Source organism: Plasmodium sp. gorilla clade G2 (genome assembly GCF_900097015.1).
Source record: "Plasmodium sp. gorilla clade G2 genome assembly, contig: PADLG01_00_2, whole genome shotgun sequence".
Classification (NCBI taxonomy): domain Eukaryota; phylum Apicomplexa; class Aconoidasida; order Haemosporida; family Plasmodiidae; genus Plasmodium; species Plasmodium adleri (nom. inval.).
Window position 1 is genome coordinate 2,030 of NW_021628878.1, and position 22,837 is coordinate 24,866.

Genomic DNA, 22,837 nt, shown 5'->3' on the forward strand with positions numbered 1-22,837 from the left:
GTAATAAATATATTTCCTAATAAATTATATTTTATATTTCATATTATTTTATATTTCTTATTCAAATATATTTCATAATATATTATATTATATTTCATATTATTTTATATTTCATAATAAATTATATTATTTTATATTTTTGATAATATATTATATTATTTTTTATTTTTGATAATATATAATATTATATTTCATATTATTTTATATTTCATATTATTTTATATTTCATATTATATTATATTTTATAATAAATTATATTTCATATTCATATATATTTTATATTTCATAATATATATATTATACAACTTATACAACAAAAAAAAAATACAAAAAATACAAAAAAAAAAAAATCTTATATATTTCGTATATCTCATCATATCATATTATATATATATACAAATAAACATATCGTGAAATATATATACATATATACATACATACATAAATATATTTTTTTTATCTACAACATATACTATATATATTAGTGTTTTTTTGGCGAGGCGACACGAGGAGGCGACACGAGGCGGAGACGACACGAAGAGGCGACACGAAGAGGACATAGAGAAATAAACATATATAAACATATATATATTTTATATATTTTGTTTTTATTTTTTTTTTGTTTTTTTTTTTATTTTTGTATTTTTTTATAAAAAAAAAATATATTATGGTTTTTATATGAAAACGTTTCGAAAAAAATATAAATATACAAACACAAATTTTGATATATATATATATAAATATATATCGATACCTATTACATACATACGTACATATATATATATATATAAATACGTATTCTTACGTAAATACATATATATATATATATATATATATATATATATATATATAATACTACAAAATAATCGAAAAACATATAATAAATATAAAATTACAAACATAAATATATATATATATATATTTTTATGTATTTATTATATATACACTATAGTGGTATATTTTAATAATATCATTATGAATAGGAATTATAATATCATTATATTCATAATAATATCATTACAAATATACATAATAATATACATAATAATAATATTATTATATTCATAATAATATCATTATGTATATTATTATGTATATTAATTATAATATTATTATGTATATTTGTAATGATATTTTCATTATGAATATAATGATATTATAATTCCTATTCATAATGATATTATTATGAACATACCACTATATATATTTACCACTATATTTGTAGTGCCACTATATTTGTAATACCACTATATTTGTAGTGCCACGATATACGTACCACCACGTAGCTGTACCACCACGTAGCTGTACCACCACGTAGCTGTACCACCACGTAGTTGTCCCACTGTATTTGTAGTACCATGGCACATGTGGGCAAAAAACAGAAATATCTCATATATTTTAAATGCAAGAGATAAATAGATATATGTAGGTATGTAGGTATGTGGGTATGTTTAACACGGGGTTTTGACACATATAAAAACATGTATTTCCCCATATAATTTTGTGTTGTTTATGTATTCAAAATGGGGGCAGAACAATCGAATACCAAGAGCAGTTTGCTGAGAAATTTTCAATACCTTGTAGTGCAAGATAAACAAAAGGGAACTGGAAACCGCACGCAATATAAATTAATGTATTTTGATTATTTAAAATTTTTAAAATATGAAATAGATAATGAAGCATGGAAATGGGATATATATAAAAAACATGTCAATGGAGGTTCAACAACTGATAACGCCGCATTATTTTGTGGATGGAAAGATATACAAAAAGAAATATTTGATAAACTGAATGAACAACTTGAACAACTTCAACGAGCAAAATCTCCAACTCAAAAGATATATAAGTGGGAAGAGGATGCATTACCTCTTATAAATATAGGAGAAAAAAAATTAAATATCAAACCAAATTGTAGTATCACGATTGATGTTAACAATATAGACGAATTGAAAAAACCTGAGTTTCCAGCTGTATCTGGAGGAACATCAATTACTAATTGTGGAGATTTAAAAACTGCACCAAATTTACATATACCTCTACGCAGAAGAGCACTATTAGTAGAAGGAATAGATGAATATATTGGAGAAATTAATAAAAAAATTATGAGCGAAGAAACATTAAGACAAGCGATAGAGAGTAATGTAGACAACCAAACTCATATAGAAAAAACTGCAGTTGATTTGAAAAAGGAAATGATTGATGGGTTAGGTACTGGATTAAGCAAACTTATAAGAGAAAAATATGAAGATGCCGAACATGATGCATTTTGTAAGGAATGGCAACTTACGATGGAAGATTATCATACATTATTCTTAGGAAAAGATATAGTTGATGAAAAAGAAACGACAAAAATTCAATGTACAATAAAATTAATTGAACAAAAGGTGGGAAAAAAAGCCAATTTTCAAAAAAAATGGAGCTCTTATTTTAAAGCACTAGTAAGAGATTTGCAAACAGAACATTTGAAAGACCCTAAAACATCAAGACCTTGTGATATAACCTATGAGAATAAAACTCAATGTATTCGTTTTTTTAAAGAATGGGCAGAAGAATTTTGTAAATTAAAAAAAGATCTAGGAGAGATGATAGTAGAAAATTGTAAGGATAACAATAATGCGAATTCATCAAAATGTAAAAATGTATGTAATATTTACAAACGTTTTTTAACTGAAACCAAACCATATTATGATAATTATAAACATACATGTGATAAACCACCCTTCGGAAATAATGATGATGTGAAAGATTTACAACAAAATTTCATAGATGCAGTTAGTAAAAGTATGAATGAATGCTGTAAAGAAAACGGTAATTGCACTGATCAAGAATTATTTCAAGTTACTAACGATAAAGGAAATATTATTTATAATTGCATGTGCCCAGAAGGAACACATACAAGCAAGAAAGATAAACCATCAGATTGTCAAAAAGTCATAAATGCTCATGGTACTTTGACAGGAACACAAGTGGCAGCACAACAACCTGTCGGTATGTCACATAGTGTTTCTTCTAGTGCCGCGTGTGGAATACATAGTGGTAAACAACCAAGTGCGAAAGTGGAGACTATAGCAAAACAGTTACAGGCAATGGCAAAGACACAATCGACTTCTAAGGTTGGTAATGTTGATACGGAAAGTAAAAGTGTTTTGATAGGAAAACCAGAGAAAGGAACATATAAGGATAACAAGAACGGAAATGACCTGGCTAACGGAGGTCTTTGCAACCTTGACAAAAAAACACATACCAATGATAAACGTCAATATCAAGCTGGTGCTGATGGTAGTACGACCCATGATGGTCCATGTACCGGAAAAGGTGGAGGTACAGGTGCAGATACGAGATTTGAAGTAGGAGTTCGATGGGAAACGAAGGACTCCGAAGTAAATACAAACCATCAAGGACTTTTATTACCTCTTAGACGTCGTCATATATGTACATCGAATTTGGAGAATTTAGAAGTGGAAAAGGGTGCACTTAGTGAGGTTGCCAAGGTTAATAATTCTTTTTTGGGAGATGTATTATTATCCGCAAAATATGAAGCAGAAAAAATAATAGAACAGTATAAACAAAAGAACAACCTGAATGGTTCAAATGGTCAAGATCTTCTAAAAGACCCAAAAAACCAAAATCACAGGGAATCTATATGTCGTGCTATGAGATATAGTTTTGCAGATTTTGGAGATATTATCAGGGGTAGAGACTTATGGAGCAGAAATACGGATATGGAAAAAATAGAAACTAATTTGAAAGCCATTTTTCAAAAGATTAATGAAAACACGTCTGAGATAAAAGAAAAATATGATAATGAAAACGGACAATATAGCACATTACGTTCAGATTGGTGGGAAGCTAATAGAGATAAAGTTTGGGAAGCTATGCAGTGTGAACTGAAAAAATTGAATATAACAACTGGAGAATGTAAATACAATCCTCCTAGTAGTAGTCGTCGCGGTCCTCTTCGTGGTCCCACTAGTACCCCACTTGACGACTACATCCCCCAAAAACTTCGTTGGTTAGCCGAATGGGCCGAGTGGTACTGTAAAACACAAAAGAAACACTATATGGAGTTACAGTCACAGTGCGGGGTGTGTATAAATGGAAATGGTAAATCATGTGATAGCACTAAATGTGCAGAATGTAGATCTAAATGTGATGCATATAAAGCGGAAATAGCAAAATGGGAAAAGGATTGGGAAAAACAAAAAAATCAATACAAAACATTATATACAAATGCACAAACTAGTAGTAGTACTCCTAGTAATGATGAAAATCAGAAATATCTTAATGAATTTTTACAAAAATTACAGAAAGAAAATACTGGAAATAATATATATGATAGTGCTGAAGGATATATACAGCAAGAACTAAAAACTAGTAACGTTTGTGAAAAACAAAAAGATTTTTGTAATAGTGGTAGTAACCAATACACGTTTAGTCCTCAACCTAGTGACTACAAAATTGCGTGCGAGTGCGATAGTTCGACACCATGTCAAATACTGGACACGATACTTAAGGGTAAAACTGCAACAGACGCTGTAGTAGGGTGCAAAGCAAAAACAGGAGAATATAAATGGGGATGTGAGGATAGTAAATTTGAATCAGGACATAAAGATGCATGTATGCCTCCAAGACGTCAAAAATTATGCATAAATAATTTAAAAGATTTGAATGGTAATGATAAAACACCAAATGAATTGAAAAAAGCATTGATTCAATGTGCTGCTGCTGAAACGTTTTTTGCTTGGAATAAATATAAAACAGATCACATTGGTGTAGAGGATGAATTAAAAAATCAAGGGAAAATCCCTGAAGAATTTAAAAGACAAATGATGTATACGTTAGGAGATTTTAGGGATTTAGTTTTCGATACAGATATATCAAAACAAGATGAAAACACTAATGAGCACGTGACAAAGGCAAGAAAGAATATAAAAAATATTTTTGAAAAAAATGGCACACCTCCCGGAAAAAAAATTGAACCAAAAGTATGGTGGAATGATAACGCCCCACATATATGGGAAGGGATGTTATGTGGGTTATCACACACAAGTGGTATAAATGACACGGAACGAGCAGGTGTTAAAACAAAACTCGAAAACACATATGGCTACGATAAAGTGACATTTAGTGGTACAACCACTCCATCTAGTGGTAACAACGGCCTCGCGGCATTCGCCTCTCGGCCTCAGTTCCTCCGGTGGCTGACCGAATGGGGGGAACACTTTTGTAAAAAACACAAAAAGGAGTATGACCAGTTGAAGGAGAAGTGTGACAGGTGTAATGCCAGTAATCCTACTACTCCAAAAACTAATTCAACATGTGATAAAAAAAGTACAGAATGTACCGACTGCCAAACACAATGTCAAGAATATCAAAAATTTATTACACAATGGAAACCTAATTATGAAAAACAAAAAAAAAAATATACTCAGGATAAAAATAAAGCTGATTATAAAACTGATTCCGAAGTACAAAAGTCACAAGAAGCTCATGACTACATAAACAAACAAATAAAAAAAATTTGTACAAATAGTGGTAAAAATATTATTGATTGTTCATGTATGGAACAAAAGTCGTCACAAAATACGTCTGGTGGTAATAATATGCCCAAATCCTTGGAAGATCCACCTAGTGAGTATAAAAACCAGTGTGAATGCGAACAAAAACCACCTGAACTCCCCAAATGTACTCATAATAAAATTCTTGATGCGGCAAACAACCTAGTGTTTCAATCACAGAGAGACGTACATAAACATGGTGATGTTTTGAGAGGTGATTTATCACAAGCGAAATTTAAACATAAAAATAATCCAACACCACTTGACAGACACGGATATTGTAACTTTGAATTACAAAAACATGGAAATGATGTTCGAAGCTATACTCCTAAACTTGATCCTGGTCAAGATGAACATAATGGACCTTGTACAGGAAAAGGAAAAAATCAAGGTGATCAAAGATTTATTATAGGTCAAGAATGGAAACCAGGTGAAAATAAGGATATGCGTGATGGACATAAAGATGTATTACTCCCACCTAGACGTAAGCATATGTGCACATCAAACCTGGAAAATTTAGGAAAAAGTGGTGATATCTCCGAATTTGTAAAAACCGCGGGCAATAACGTCAACGATACGTTTTTGGGCGACGTGTTGCTTGCCGCCAAATTTGAAGGCGACGATATTGTCGAAAAACATCTAAGTAAAAGTGACAAATCCGGCATTTGTAATGCTATGAAGTACAGTTTTGCAGATCTAGGGGATATTATACGTGGGAAAGACTTATGGAGTGGGAATAAGGATATGGTGAATTTACAGAAATATTTAACAGCAATATTTAAAAAAATTCACGAAAATCTTCCTGCAGGCACGAAGGAGAAATATAATAGTGGTCCCACTGAAACCCCCCCATACAAAACCTTGAGGGAACATTGGTGGTCGGCCAACCGCGACCAAGTATGGAAAGCACTGACATGTTCGGCGCCAGATACGGCCGATTTGTACACACGTAATTCCAGTGGCGAATTTAGTTTCCACCGTGTGAAGTGCGGCCGCGATAGTTATACTCCTCCGGACGACTACATACCACAACGACTAAGATGGATGACCGAATGGTCCGAAAGTTACTGCAAACAGTTGGAACGGAATTTTTGGTGGGTCAAAGCATTTTGTCACGCGTGCAAAAAGAATATAGCCAAAGGGAAACCGAACGACACAATATGTGATCGTTGTGTAAAAAATTGTCAAGTTTATACTGAACACGTTAATAAATGGAAAGGTGATTGGAAAAAACAAGAACAGCAATATAGAGATTTATACAATGGTACTGGTACTACTGCTAATGATGAGATTAAAAAAGAACATAAAAATTTTCTAGAAAAAGTAAAAAAAAAACCAGATAGTATTGATTGTACTGGTGCCAAAACCGACAATAACGAGTACAAATCCCTATCTGATTATGTTACTTCTATGGGAGGAAGTACTTATTGTAATGACACGACACAAAAAAAATTTGTGAACACAAGTAGTCAGGATACCGAGAGTGTATTTCGTCAGAATCCAAATAAATATGACACAGAGTGTGTGGAGGAAAACAAACCAAAGCCACCTAAGACGACACCAGGAGTCCCAGGATTTCTCCCACCTAAATCCAATACAGATCCCGATGAAATATGTAAAACGGTGAAACAATGTATTCAGGATAATGAAGCAAAAGAAGAAGGACAAAAGGATTGCAATCCAAAAATAAAAGGTGCAAGTGACACATCATATCCTAAGTGGGAATGTACTGACCCAGAAAAACAAAAACTAATAAATAGTGGTGACCAAGGAGCATGTATGCCCCCGAGAAGACAAAAATTATGTTTATACTACTTAGCACATAGTATTAATAGTAGTAGTGATAAAGAGAAATTGAAAGATGCTTTTATAAAATCTGCAGCTCTAGAAACATATTTTGCTTGGGATAAATACAAAAAGGATAAAAAAAATGAAGATCCTTCAGCAGAAACAAAACTAGATGAACAATTAAAAAATGGTATTATCCCTGAAGAATTTTTACGTTCTATTTTCTTTACATATGGAGATTTCAAAGATTTATGTTTAGATAAAGATATAGGTAAAAAAAATCCAAATGGTGATGTGGAGAAGGCAACAAATAATATAACTGCAGTTTTGAAAAAAATTAATAGAGACACAATTGATGAACAAAAACGTAAAGAATGGTGGGATAATAATGGTTTAGATATTTGGCAAGGAATGTTATGTAGTCTATCACATGCTATCAAGGACCAGAGCGCACAAAGTGAAATTCAACAAAAACTTAACGATAATTACAAGTACGATCCTAACGATTTAGATAAGGGAATTGCTAAATATGTCCTCTACAGTCATACAACTCCTCAATTTTTACGTTGGTATACTGAATGGTCTGAAGAATTTTGCGATAAACAAAAAAAAGAGTTCGCACAATTATACAGTAAGTGCTATAAATGTGAAGTTAATAGTAGTGGTAACAAAATAACATGTAAGAAAAGTGGTACAGAATGCAGCCAGTGTCAAACACAATGTCCAAAATATACAAAATTTATTGAAAAATGGAAACGTGATTGGGATAAACAAAACCAACATTATACTGATGTTAAAGATAAAGACCCATATGATTCTGCTCCTTTTGTAGATACGAATACCCACGCATATACATATTTAAATGAATCGTTAGAACTTCTTGGTTTGCACGATAATTGTATGAAAAATACGTCTACGTCTACTGCCACGAGTGGTAGTGGTGGTCCCACTGGCGGTGACATGCCGCAAGCGTTAGATGAATATCCAAGTGATGAATATAAAAATAAGTGTGATTGTCAGGAGGACACTAGTTCTAGTGTCCAACCAGATAGTGGTGGTACATCACAAGGTGGTGGTGGATCACATGGTGGTCAACCACAAGGTCCTATGCCGGATCCCAAGCCTGGTGGGACACAAGACAATATATGTGACAAAGTGAAGGGATATATTACAGATAATGATAGCAAAAAAATAGGTACTGGAGGGTGCAAAGATAAAGATGATGCAGACTGGAATTGTGATAAAGATAAGTTTGAAAACCAACAAGAAGGACCTTGTATGTCTGGTAGAAGACAAAAAATGTGCTTACATTATTTACAATACATGACTGGAACGTCACAAGATGAATTGAAAGACGCTGTTATGAAATGTGTTTCACTTGAGACACATTTGTTATGGCAAAAATATATAGAAGATAAAAAAAAAGATAATCCATCAGAAGCAACCAAACTAGAAGAGCAATTGAAAAAAGGAAATATTCCTCCTGAATTTAAACGTCGAATGTTCTATACATATAGTGATTATAGAGATATATTTTTAGGAAAAGATATAGGTAACAAAATTGGTGCTGTGGGTGCGGCAAGAACAAAAATAGATAATATTCTTAAACCAAAAATCCCAAAATCTGGTATCACCCCCCAACAACCTGAAAATTGGTGGAGTTCCATTGAACAAGAAGTCTGGAATGCAATGTTATGTTCACTATCATACGATGGTACTAAGGTGGACGCGGGTACACAAAAAAAACTAGCACAACAAAACAAATACAGTGACGTCACATTTGATGGTAAAACCAAACTCGATAAATTTGTTGAGAGACCCCAATTTTTACGATGGCTCACCGAATGGTACGACGATTATTGTAAACAGAAACAAAAACGATATGACGAGGTGAAAGACACGTGTAAAAAAGTTGGTGACACTAATTTTCAATGTGAAAATAAGGATTGTAAACAAAAATGTAAAGCATACACAGACTTTATGGAGGAGAGAAAAGGACATTGGGAAAAACAAAAAGATTACTATGAACAACAAGAACAAAAAAAAACAAGTGGATATAGTGAAAGTGATGCTACCAAATACTTACAGAAAAATTTTACTGTTAAATGTGGTGACAATTCAAGTGGTACTCCACCATCTAGTGGTGCCAGTACAGTGGAGAAAAACATCAACGCGTTGACACAACCACCACCACAAATTTATGACGTTGATGAGTATTGTGGGTGCAAGAAATTTATAGGAGACGACAAGAATTATGACACGATTTCGAAACAAGATAATTGTAAAGGATTGATGAAAGATATCAATGGAGGAACAGGGATTAAATGGCAAAACACTGATGATACAGAATATAGTGGTTTTAAGGATAAAGGAGTGTCTAACCAAGTATATATCCCTCCAAGGAGACAAAGAATATGCTTTCAAGATATTGACGGCACATATGGTAAAGTTAAAGATCAAAATTCATTACGAGAACAATTAATGAAAGTTGCTGCAACAGAGGGACATAATTTAGGAGAATATTATAAAAAAAAGAAAGAAAACGAAACCGGAACTCCTGATGAACAAAAGAAATATGCTTATGATGTTGAAGCATGTAATGCTATGAAATATAGTTTTCTGGATTTAAGAGATATAATATTAGGAACTGATAATTTAGAAATTGAAAGTAATGGGACCGAAACAAATTTGCAAAAAATATTTAAAAGTGGAAAGCAAAGTGGTAGTCAAGCTGAAAAACCTGGTAGTCAAGAGCGTAAAAAATTTTGGGAAGAAAACAAAGATTGCGTTTGGAACGCAATGAAATGTGGATATAAAAAAAGTGGCGACACCAAAGACGTAGACAAGTGTGATATGCCTGATGACGCCACTTATCCTGTGGCAGACAACCGAACCCACGGTACGTCATACCAATTTTTACGTTGGTTTGCCGAATGGGGGGAAGACTACTGTAAAAAACACCACGTGGAAAAGGAGAAATTGGAAAAGGCGTGTAGTAACTGTAAGGGTAATGGACAATGTAAGGATTGTTCCACGTGTCAAACACAATGTGGTAAATATCAAGCATTTATTGGAATATGGAAACCTCAATACGATAAACAAAAAGAGAAATTCAAAACAGATCAATCATCATATGAAAAGGATACCGATGCAAAAACTGCAAAAGATGCAAGAGATTTTTTGGACAGAAAATTAACAAAAATGTGTTCAAATAGTGGTCAAACTAGTGGTACAAATAGTGGTTGTAATTGTATGAACGAACCCTCGTCACAACAACCAACTAGTGGTACACATATCCCCAAATCCCTAGACCAAATACCTGATAGTGTTAAAGATAAGTGTGGGTGTGCGACATCACAAGTGGTACCACCCGTGCCAAATCCAGCACATCCATCACAAGACCCAGCCAGTGGTCAACACTCCAACACACCATCACCATCCTCACCCAAACCTGGCGATCCTAAAACTGATCCAAATGGTGGAAGTGGTGGTCCAAATGGTGGAAGTGGTGGTCCAAATGGTGGTACCCAACCAAGTGGTGGTGGTGAACCGGACCCTGGTAATCAACCTGTTACACCTGTTGATCCATCTAGTGGTCCAAATGTTCAACCTAGTGGTGGGAACACTGGTCAAGGTGGTGGTACACCTGGTACAAATACTGGTAACCAAAACCCTGGTGAACCGGATCCTGGTCAATCTAGTGGTAAACCTAATGATCCTGGTGTTCATCCTCCTGGTGGCAACCCCAAAACTCCTACAGATCCATTTAAAGAATTGGATGAATGTCCATTAAATGACAATAATGCATGTACCAAAATTGGTAATGCTGGGTGCCCAAAAAAAAAACAAAATTATGATCTTGATAAATGGGAAACGCAACATTCGACTCATTCAAATTTTAAAAATAAAACAGTACTAGTTCCTCCTAGAAGAAAAAATATATGTTTTTCAAACATAAATCTCACAAGACGACGACGTCGTATAAATAATGAACACAAGTTCACAAAATATTTGCTTGATGCTGCTGCAATGGAAGCAAAATTGTTGAGAGAACAGTATAAAACCAATAAGGAAAAAACTATACAAGCAATGAAATATAGTTTTGCAGATTATGGAAATATTATTAAAGGTGATGATTTGCTAGAAGATCTTCGTACAAAAAATGTTAAAGAAATATTCGAAAAAATATGCAAAAAGAACAATCAGTGTGAAAACAGTAATACAAAGGATGAAGAAATAAAAAAAAAACGTCAAACTTTGTGGGATAATAATAAAAAAAAAGTCTGGAATGCTATGTTATGTGGATACAAAAAAGCTGGAGGACAAATCGAACAAAAAGATTGTGAATTACCTGATGATAACACTGATCAGTTTTTACGATGGTTAGAAGAATGGGCAAGGATTTTTTGTGATGAAAAAAAAAAAGAAGCAGAAGAAGTAGTTAAAAAATGTTTATCAAAAATTAAAGGAACTGAGAAATCTCTTGAACATATTATCGATTCTGATTGCAAAAAGATATTTCGGCATTATAAAAGTTGGTATATTGATAAAAATGCACAATGGAAAGATTTAAAAGATCAATATACACAATATAAGCAACATTATCCAAATGGTACTGCTAAATCATCCGGAAACACACAACAACTACAAGATGGTGCTGAAAAATATATAACAAGCAAATGTCCTAAATGTGATTGTAATTATAATGATTTGGAAAAAATATCTAAATATGAAAATGACGCTAAAGAGTTATATAAACAATTGATAAAACAAGCTAAATATGATACAGATACTACTGAATCGTTCCTGAAAAATATTTTAACTATTGGAGGATATGGTCCAAAAATAGTAACTAAAGCTATTGAGGCTGCTGACGTTATAATTCCTCAGGCTGCAAAAACTGGAGTAGGTCTTGCAAAAGATGTTGGAATACCTGTTGCAACATCTCTGGCAACAACTGTTGCTACAAATGTTTTAAGTGGATTAGGAAGTGTCATTAATTGGTTCAGTGGCCCCACACAATCACAGAATAAACCGTCACACCCAGCAAACCCAGCAGAGCCTGATTCAGGAACTAGTGGTGGAAACCCCCCCCCAACAACACCACAAACAACCCCCGCCGGTGATATCCTCACATCTACCCTTCCTCCTGTGGGGATAACTTTTGTTTTAGGAGCGATAGGTTTTTTGTGGTTTTTTATGAAGGTAAGGAGAAAAATATATATATATATATGTGTGTTTTATATATATACGTGTTTTATATGTATATATGTGTGGATTTATATGTGTACATATATATATATATTTATATTGAAATATAGTAAGAAAAAAAAATTAGATATATATATATATATATATAAGGTATATATTGGAATATATTTGTTAAAATAATAAAGTATATATAGATAAAATAATTTCAGAAATTTTAAAAATATAAATAGAAATATAAATTTTCTTAAATAAACAAAAGAAAATAAAAAAGAGAGAAAATAATTTCAGAATAATTTCAAAATATAAATAAGAAATGAGAAATTTTTTTAAATAAAATAGAGATAAAATAATTTCAGAAAAAATTAAAAATATAAATAAAAAATGAGAAATATTTTTAAATAAAAAAAAAATAAAATAAATTCAGTTAAAATAAAATAAAAAATGAGAAATGTTATGAAAAAAAAATATACACAAAAAAAAATTCAGTTAAAATAAAAAAAATGAGAATATATTTTATTATAAAACAAATACACAAAAAAAAATTCAGTTAAAATAAAATATAAAATGAGAAATGTTATGAAAAAAAAAATATAAAAAAAAAAAATTCAGTTAAAATAAAATAAAAAATGAGAACATACTTTATGAGAAAATAATTAAAAAAAAAAAGGAATATATAGTTAAAAAAATTTAATTAAAATAAAATAAAAAATGAGAAAAAACTTTATGAGAAAATAATTAAAAAAAAAAAAGGAATATATAGTTAAAAAAATTTGATAAAATAAAAAAGAATATATGGGAAAAATTTAGTTGAAATAAATAAAAAGGAATATATAGTTAAAAAAATTTGTTAAAAAATGGAATATATAGTTACACATTTGTTAAAAAATGGAATATATAGGGGTTAAAATTTTAGTTAAAAAAAAAAAGGAATATATTTATATATATTTGTTGATATAAAAAAGAATATATATAAACAATTTCAATATAAAAAAAATTAACAAAAAAACAAGAGAGAAAGAGAAAAAAACAAAATATTTTACACATTTCAAAATAATAATGAAATTGATACTTTTTTTAAATAGAAAAAAATACACAAAAAAAAATTCAGTTAAAAAAAAAAGGAATATATCGTAACACATTTGTTAAAATATAAAAAATGAATATATAGATAAAACAAATTGTTAAACTAATAAATATATATAGGAACACATTTGTTGAAATAAAGAAAAAAGGAATATATGGAAACATATTTGTTTAAATAAAAATTATATAAAGAAATAAATATATTGGAATAAATAAAGAATATACATATATATTTGTTAAAATAAAAAGTATTATATGGGAACATAATTTGTTTAAATAGAAAAAAGATAAAGATAAACAAATTTGTTAAAAAAAGAAATAAATAGGAAAATGTTTTTTGAAATATAAAGTATATATGGGAATAAATTTGGTGAAATAAAAAAAAAAGGAATAGATAAAACAAATTGTTAAAATAATAAGTATATATAGGAAGATATTTGTTGAAATAATAAAAAAAAGAATATAGAAATATATTTGTTAAAATAAAAAAAAGAAAAATATAAGAACAAATGTGTTGAAAAGAAATTATATTGATAAGAAATTATGTTAAAAAAAAAAAATATATGGAAACATATTTGTTGAAATAATAAGTATATACAGAAAATAAAATTGTGTTAAAATAAAAGGAATATATAGTAACATATTGTGTTGAAATAATAAGTAAATATGGGAACAATATTGTTGAAATGATAAGTATATATAGAAATAAATATATTAAAATAAAAAGAAGAAATCTATGGGAACAATTTAGTTGAAATTAAAAAGGAATATATAGGAATAGAATTTGTTAAAAAAAGTAATATATGTGAATACATTTGTTAAAAAGAAATTATATAAAAAAAATATTATGTTAAAAAAAGTAATATATAGTTATAACAATTTGATGAAATAAAAAAATGGAATATATAAGAACAAATTTATTGAGATAAAAAAAATATTTAGTTAAAAAATTTTACATAAAACAAAAAAAATAATATATGGTAACACATTTGTTAAAATACAAGGAATATACATATATATTTTTTGAAATAATAAGTATATATGGGAATAAATTTGATAAAAAATGGAATATATAGTTACACATTTGTTGAAATAGAAAAAACAAATATATGTGAACAATTTATTTGAAATAAGAAAAAAGAATATATAGGAATAATTTAGTTGAAAGAAAAAAAAAAAAATAATACAGATAAATAAATATGTTCAAATAAAAATTACATAGGAATAATTTAGTTGAAATGATAAGTATATATATAGAAATAAATTTGTTGAAATAAAAAAGAAGGAATATAGAAACAAATATGTTTAATTAAAAAAAAGAAATATATAGAAATAAATGTGGTGAAATTAAAACGAAATATATGGGAACAATTTAGTTGAAATAATAAGTAATTATAGGAATAAATTTGTTAAAATAAAAGGAATATATAGTTAAAAAAATTTGTTAAGAAAATAAGAATATATAGATAAATAAATTGTGTTAAAATTATAGGAATATATAGTTACACATTTGTTGAAAGAAAAAAATGGAATATATAAGAACAAATTTATTGAGATAAAAAGAATATATAGTTAAAAAAAATTGTGTTAAAATAAAAGGAATATATTGATATATATTTGTTAAAAAAATATATATATGGGAACAATTTAGTTGAAAAAGAAAAAAGAATTATATTGGAACACATTAGTTGAAAAAGAAATAAGTAATATATGGAAACATATTTGTTTAAATAAAAATTATATAAAGAAATAAATATATTGGAATAAAAAAAAGAATATATATATATATATATATATATATATATATATATTTGTTAAAATAAAAAGTATTATATGGGAACATAATTTGTTTAAATAGAAAAAAGATATACATAGTAACAAATTTGTTAGAAAAACAAGAATATATAGAAACATATTTGTTGAAATTAAAAAGAATATATACATAAAAAAAATTGTTGGAATATAAAGTATTATATGGGAACATACTTGTTAAAATAAAAGGAATATATACTTAAAACAATTTGTTGAAATAAAAAAAAGGAATATATAGAAAAAAAAATTAGTTAAAAAATGGAATATATAGATAAAAAACTTTGTTAAAATAAAAAAAAAAATATATAAGAACAAATTTATTGAAATAATAAATATATGGAAACACATTTGTTAAAAAATGAAATATATAGAAATAATTTAGTTGAAATAAATAAAGAATATATAGATAAAAAAATTTTGTTGAAATAAAAGTATATATGGAAGTAAATTTGTTGAAATAAACATTATATTGAAAAGTACATCTGGTTAACTCAAAATTATATGGGAACAATTTAGTTGATATAATAACTATATAGAAATATATTTGTTAAAAAAAGAAATATATAGTTAAACAAATTTGTTGAAGAAATAAAAACTTATATAGGAAAACATTTGTTGAAATAAAAAAGAAATATATAGATAAAAAATTATGTTGAAATAAAAAAGAATATATGGAACAAATTAGTTGAAATAATAAGTATATATGGGAATAAATTTGTTGAAATAGAAAAAGGAACATATAGATAAAAAAAAATGTATTAAAATAATAATTATATATAGGAACATATTTGTTAGAAATAGAAAAAAAGAAATATATAGAAATAAATGTGGCGAAATGATAAGTATATATAGTTACACATTTGTTGAAAAATAAGTAAATATGGGAACAATTTAGTTGAAATAATAAAAAAAGAAATATATAGTTAAAAAAAACTGTTCAAGTTAAAAACTAATACATAGAAATAAATTTGTTGAAATGATAAGTATATATAGAAAAAAAAAATTGTGTTAAAATAAAAGGAATATACATATATATTTTTTGAAATAAAAAAAAAGAAATATATAGTTAAAAAAATTTGTTAAAATATGGAATATATAGTTACACATTTGTTGAAATAAAAAAAAGGAATATATTGGAAAAAACAATTTGTTAAAAAAATAATTATATACATAGTAACAATTTTGTTGAAATAAAAAAAAAAAGGAATATATGGAAACACATTTGTTGAAAAAGAAATATATAGAAATAATTTTGTTGAAAGGAAAAAAGAAATATATTGATAAAAAAATTTGATGAAATAAAAAAGAACATATAGTAACACATTTGTTAAAATAAAAGGAAAATATAGTTAAAAAAATTTGTTAAAAAATGGAATATATAGGAACACATTTGTTGCAAAAGAAATATATAGAAATAAATTTGGTGAAATTAAAAGAAATATAAGGAAACACATTTGTTCAAATAAATAAATATATAGATAAAAAATTTGTTAAGAAAAAAACAATATTTCACACATTTCATTATAAAAATGAAATTGAAAATTATTTTAAATAAAAATAAAAACACAAAAAAATATTCAGTTAAAAAAAAAAAAAAAAATAGAAATGTAGAAAAAATATTTAGTTAAAATAAAAAATGAGAAATTTTATCAGAAAATAATTAAAATAAAAAAAAATAAAATAAAATAAAATAAAATGTAATTAAAATGTAATTAAAATACAAAATGAGGAATTTTATCAGAAAAAAAAAATATAAAAACAATTCATTTAAATAAAAAATATATAAAAAAATTTACTTTAAATACAAAAGGAGAAAACAATTCTTTTAAATAAAAATCATGAGAAAAAAATGGATTTAAAATTAAAATGAGAAAATTAATCAGAAAAAGATACAGAAAAAAATTAAGTTAAAATAAAAAATGAGAAAAAAAAAAAAAAACAATTACCTATATTTATTTACATACATACATACATACATACCCCACACATATACATATATATATATACCCAAACCGACATATATATTTATTTTTTTTTTTGTAGAAAAAACCCCAACTTGGACCTACGAAACTTTTTCGTGTACTTGATATCCCACAAAATGATTATAGTATACCTACAGAAAAAGCATCCAACCGCTATATCCCATATGGTAAATATAAAGGCAAAACATACATATATGTCGAAGGAGAAGAGACGGACGATTATCTTCGTGATATATCTTCTTCTGACCTAACATCATCTTCTGAAAGTGAGTTTGAAGAACTAGATATCAATGATATATATGGGTATAAATCACCTAAATATAAAACTTTAATTGAAGTGGTACTAAAGCCAAGTAGCAAAACAACATATGATGATACATATAAAGATAATATAGTGGATACTAGCGATACACCCATCAATAAACTTACAGATAATGAGTGGAATGAAGTGAAACATGATTTTATCTCGCAATATTTAAATAATATAGGAAATGATGTACCATTAAATAATGAATTACAATCATATAATAATCCTAAGGATACCCAACCTGATATTTTAGATGTTAGTAGTGAGGAAAAACCTTTTATTACATCCATTCAAGATAGAAAATTATATAGTAATAGTGATATAACTTATAATATTGATTGGAATATTCCGGAAAATATCAGAACGAATAACGTGGATAGTCCAAAATATGTGTCACCAAATCTATATAGTGGTATAGATCTAATTAATGATTCGTTAAATAATGATAAACATATTGATATATATGATGAGTTGTTAAAACGAAAAGAAAATGAATTATTTGGAACAAAATATACGAAAAAAACAAATTCCAATATTTTTGCAAAACAAATATATGATGATCCTATACTAAATCAAATAGAATTGTTTGATAAATGGCTAGATAGACATAGAGATATGTTGAACAAATGGAATAATAAAGAGGAAATGTTAAGTAAATTGAATGATGAATGGAATAAAGAAAATAAGGAACATCTATTGTATACATCAACTCATGATGATATTCAGAGAATTAATGATGAAACACATGGTATGATTAATACAAACAATTTATATGATGATTCAAATATATAACATCTCTTGAACATCTTGGATCTACAAATATTCCTCCTAATGATATTACAAGAAACAATAATGGTTCTCAAACAAAGAATTTTCGCACAAATATATCTATGGATATACATTTTGATGAAAATAATATACATGTGGAAGAGAATAATAATAATGTGTTAAGCACTAATGTAACACATGACGAAAATCAGTTGGAAAATATGTACAATTTTTGATGATATGGAAAATAATTAAATGAACAATATGTGGAGAATAATAATTTAACTGATAATGAAGAAAATTATATGAATTTAAAAAGGATTGTTTCTAGATAATATATTAATAATAATTTAAAAGGAGTAACAAATTCTTATATCTAATGTATATAATATATAAATAAATATATATATATATATACTATAACAAATTTTTTACTTATTTATTTATTTATTTTCTTTTTTTAAATTTCTTCTTTCTTTAATAGCAATGTGATTTTTATTTTATTTTATTTATTTTTTTTTAATCAGTCTCTTTTTTTGTTTTTATAATGTTAAAATATATACTTACATTATATAAAAACAAAATATTTTAAATATTTCTCAATTATTTTGTATTATGAATTATTATATAAAAGAAAACGTATATTATAATTAAAAAAATATTCACAATAACATTATTATAATAATAAAAGGAATATATAATATCTTAATCTTTTCCTTTTATTATTTTTATTATTAACATTAATTTTTACTATTATTAGTGTATTATATTTGTTTATCAAATATTTATATATATAGTGCTAATATTATAAGACTTTAATACCTAAATGGTAATTATACACAATTATTCAAATATATATATTCCATTTCAATATCATACGTAATATAAACCATAATGTTTCATGTAATTTTATTTTTACATGTAATAAAAAAAAAAAATAAAAATCCTAATATTTATTATTTAAAAACAAAAATATAATATATATACACAATTATTATTTAAATTTCATTTTTTTCTAAAAAAATTATACATTTTCAATAATTTTTATCGTATATTCTTATTAATTCATTAATATTACACATAATATAAACACATATTATAAAATAAAATTAAATTAAGATATTTTTTTTTTATATTTAAAAATATATATATTATTTACATCATGAGATCCTTTTAAATTATTATTTTATCTAATTTATATTTTAATTATTCCATATGATAAATAAAAATTTATATATGTATACATAAATTAATTTTCAATCAATTTTATTAAAAATATGAAAAAATATATATAATAAAATAAAAAAATATCTACATACACATATATATAATGTTAACTAAATATATTATTAAGCCAATCAACAAATATCGATGACGTTATACTTTATTATATGCCTCACATGATAATTGTGACATCCATAATTTAATATATGTCACTCAAATGTTTATAATTATTCTTATCGTTTTCTTTTTTTTTTATCATTTTTGTAGAATTTTTCTTCCTTTTATAATTTTTATTAACATTATATAATAAAATATATTTACAAATTTTTCTTTTTTTTTTTTTAAATATGTAAAATATTGATAATTTATAAGATAATCACAAAAAATATTATTAACATATTATAATGAAAAAATTATATTTCCATATGCTTAAAATAAAAAAATTAAAAAAATATATATAATTTTTATTTACATATTTTGAATCTACTTATTAGATTCTACTGAAAAAAAATAAAAATATGTGATTATATATCACACATATATTTCCATCAAAATATTTAATTGCTAACATATATATAAGAAAGAAAATATTTTTCTTTTAATTAAAAAGAAACTCTATAACATATATAAAATAAAAATATTTCTAATCATTATATATATATATATATATATTAGAACAAATAAATTATCCATAATTCAATATTCCAATATTTCTTAGAAATATTTATTATTATATATATATAAACGTAATTTGGGGAAACCCATTATATGTACACATATAAAATTCTTATAAAGTACTATATTTCAAATTTATTTATTCTATTGTAGTAATGTTGAAAGATTTTAGGTACCTCAATTCCTTTAAGTTCTTTAAAAGAACTTTTAAAAAAAGATCATCGATACCGCCCCTCCTTTTTCGTTTCCTAGGAAAACTTCGGGAGAGTGAATCTTAAGTACTTCCCCTTCTTTAATATTCCTTAAAGGAAAATATAAATTAGGTATATTTAAAATACTTTCCCTCTTTATTGTATTTTAAAAGAACATATAATATCAGATAATACTTAAAGTACTTAACCCTCTTTATTGTATCTTAAAAGAAATATAAATTAGGTGTATTTAAAGTACTTAAAACCATCTTTATTGTCTCTTAATATAACATATAAATTAGGTATATTTCAAGTACTTAACCTCTTTATTCCTTCTTGCAAGAACATATAAATTAGGTATATTTCAAGTACTTAACCTCTTTATTCCTTCTTGCAAGAACATATAAATTAGGTATATTTAAAGTACTTAATGTCTTTATTCCTTCTTGCAAGAACATATAAATTAGGTATATTTAAAGTACTTAACCTTTTTATTCCTTCTTGCAAGAACATATAAAATGAGATAATACTTAAAGTTCTCACCCCTTTATTCCTTCTTACTAGAACATATAATATGAGATAATACTTAAAATACTTATACTCTTTATTCCTTCTTACTAGAACATATAATATGAGATAATACTTAAAACACTTATACTCTTTATTCCTTCTTACTAGAACATATAAAATGAGATAATACTTAAAATACTTATCCTCTTTATTCCTTCTTACTAGAACCTAGAAAGAGACATATATATAAAGTACCTCCTCGACTTTATTATATCATAAATTAACACATAAATTAGGTATATTTAAAGTACTTACTCTCTTTATTCCTTCTTACTAGAACATATAAAATGAGATAATACTTAAAATACTTATCCTCTTTATTCCTTCTTACTAGAACATATAATATGAGATAATACTTAAAATACTTATACTCTCTTTATTCCTTCTTACTAGAACATATAATATGAGATAATACTTAAAATACTTATACTCTCTTTATTCCTTCTTACTAGAACATATAATATGAGATAATACTTAAAATACTTATACTCTCTTTATTCCTTCTTACTAGAACATATAATATGAGATAATACTTAAAATACTTATACTCTCTTTATTCCTTCTTACTAGAACATATAATATGAGATAATACTTAAAACACTTATACTCTTTATTCCTTCTTACTAGAACATATAATATGAGATAATACTTAAAATACTTATACTCTCTTTATTCCTTCTTACTAGAACATATAAATTATGTATATTTAAAGTACTTACTCTCTTTATTCCTTCTTGCAAGAACATATAAAGAGAGATATACATAAAGTACCTCCTCCCCTTCATGTTCCTTAAAGAAACATACAAAGAGGTATCTTAAGTACAATCCTTGCAGCTACTTGACAACATACGCGATGTTTCTTTGTAGCACATATATAAACCTTGATCCCATCCACTAAAATCCTTTTGTGTCAAGCGATATGATGTAGATATCATCATCGAGACACATCTGTGTAACTGTGACGATCCATAGGATCGCCTTATATATAATCCTTTTGTGTCAAGCGATATGATTTAGATATCAACATCGAGACACTTCTGTGTAACTGTGACGATCCATAGGATCGCCTTATATATAATCCTTTTGTGTCAAGCGATATGATTTAGATATCAACATCGAGACACTTCTGTGTAACTGTGACGATACATTAGTATCGCCCTATATATAATCCTTTTGTGTCAAGCGATATGATTTAGATATCATCATCGAGACACTTCTGTGTAACTATGACGATCCATAGGATCGCCTTATATAATCCTTTTGTGTCAAGCGATATGATTTAGATATCATCATCGAGACACATCTGTGTAACTGTGACGATACATTAAGTATCGCCCTATATATAATCCTTTTGTGTCAAGCGATATGATTTAGATATCATCATCGAGACACTTCTGTGTAACTGTGACGATACATTAGTATCGCCCTATATATAATCCTTTTGTGTCAAGCGATATGATTTAGATATCATCATCGAGACACTTCTGTGTAACTGTGACGATACATTAGTATCGCCCTATATATAATCCTTTTGTGTCAAGCGATATGATTTAGATATCAACATCGAGACACATCTGTGTAACTGTGACGATACATTAGTATCGCCCTATATAATCCTTTTGTGTCAAGCGATATGATGTAGATATCATCATCGAGACACATCTGTGT

At 26.9% G+C, this 22,837-nt stretch overlaps 1 protein-coding gene across 1 annotated transcript; it reads left to right on the forward strand.

The window, feature by feature from the left end:
- Window positions 1-1,523: 1,523 nt before the first annotated feature.
- PADL01_0001200 (erythrocyte membrane protein 1, PfEMP1, putative) lies at window positions 1,524-18,533 on the forward strand (the record flags this gene model as incomplete). Its single annotated transcript, XM_028680463.1, has 2 exons — window positions 1,524-12,551; window positions 17,496-18,533. The coding sequence occupies 2 exons, from the start codon at window positions 1,524-1,526 to the stop codon at window positions 18,531-18,533; spliced, it is 12,066 nt and encodes a 4,021-aa protein (XP_028541241.1).
- Window positions 18,534-22,837: the final 4,304 nt, after the last annotated feature.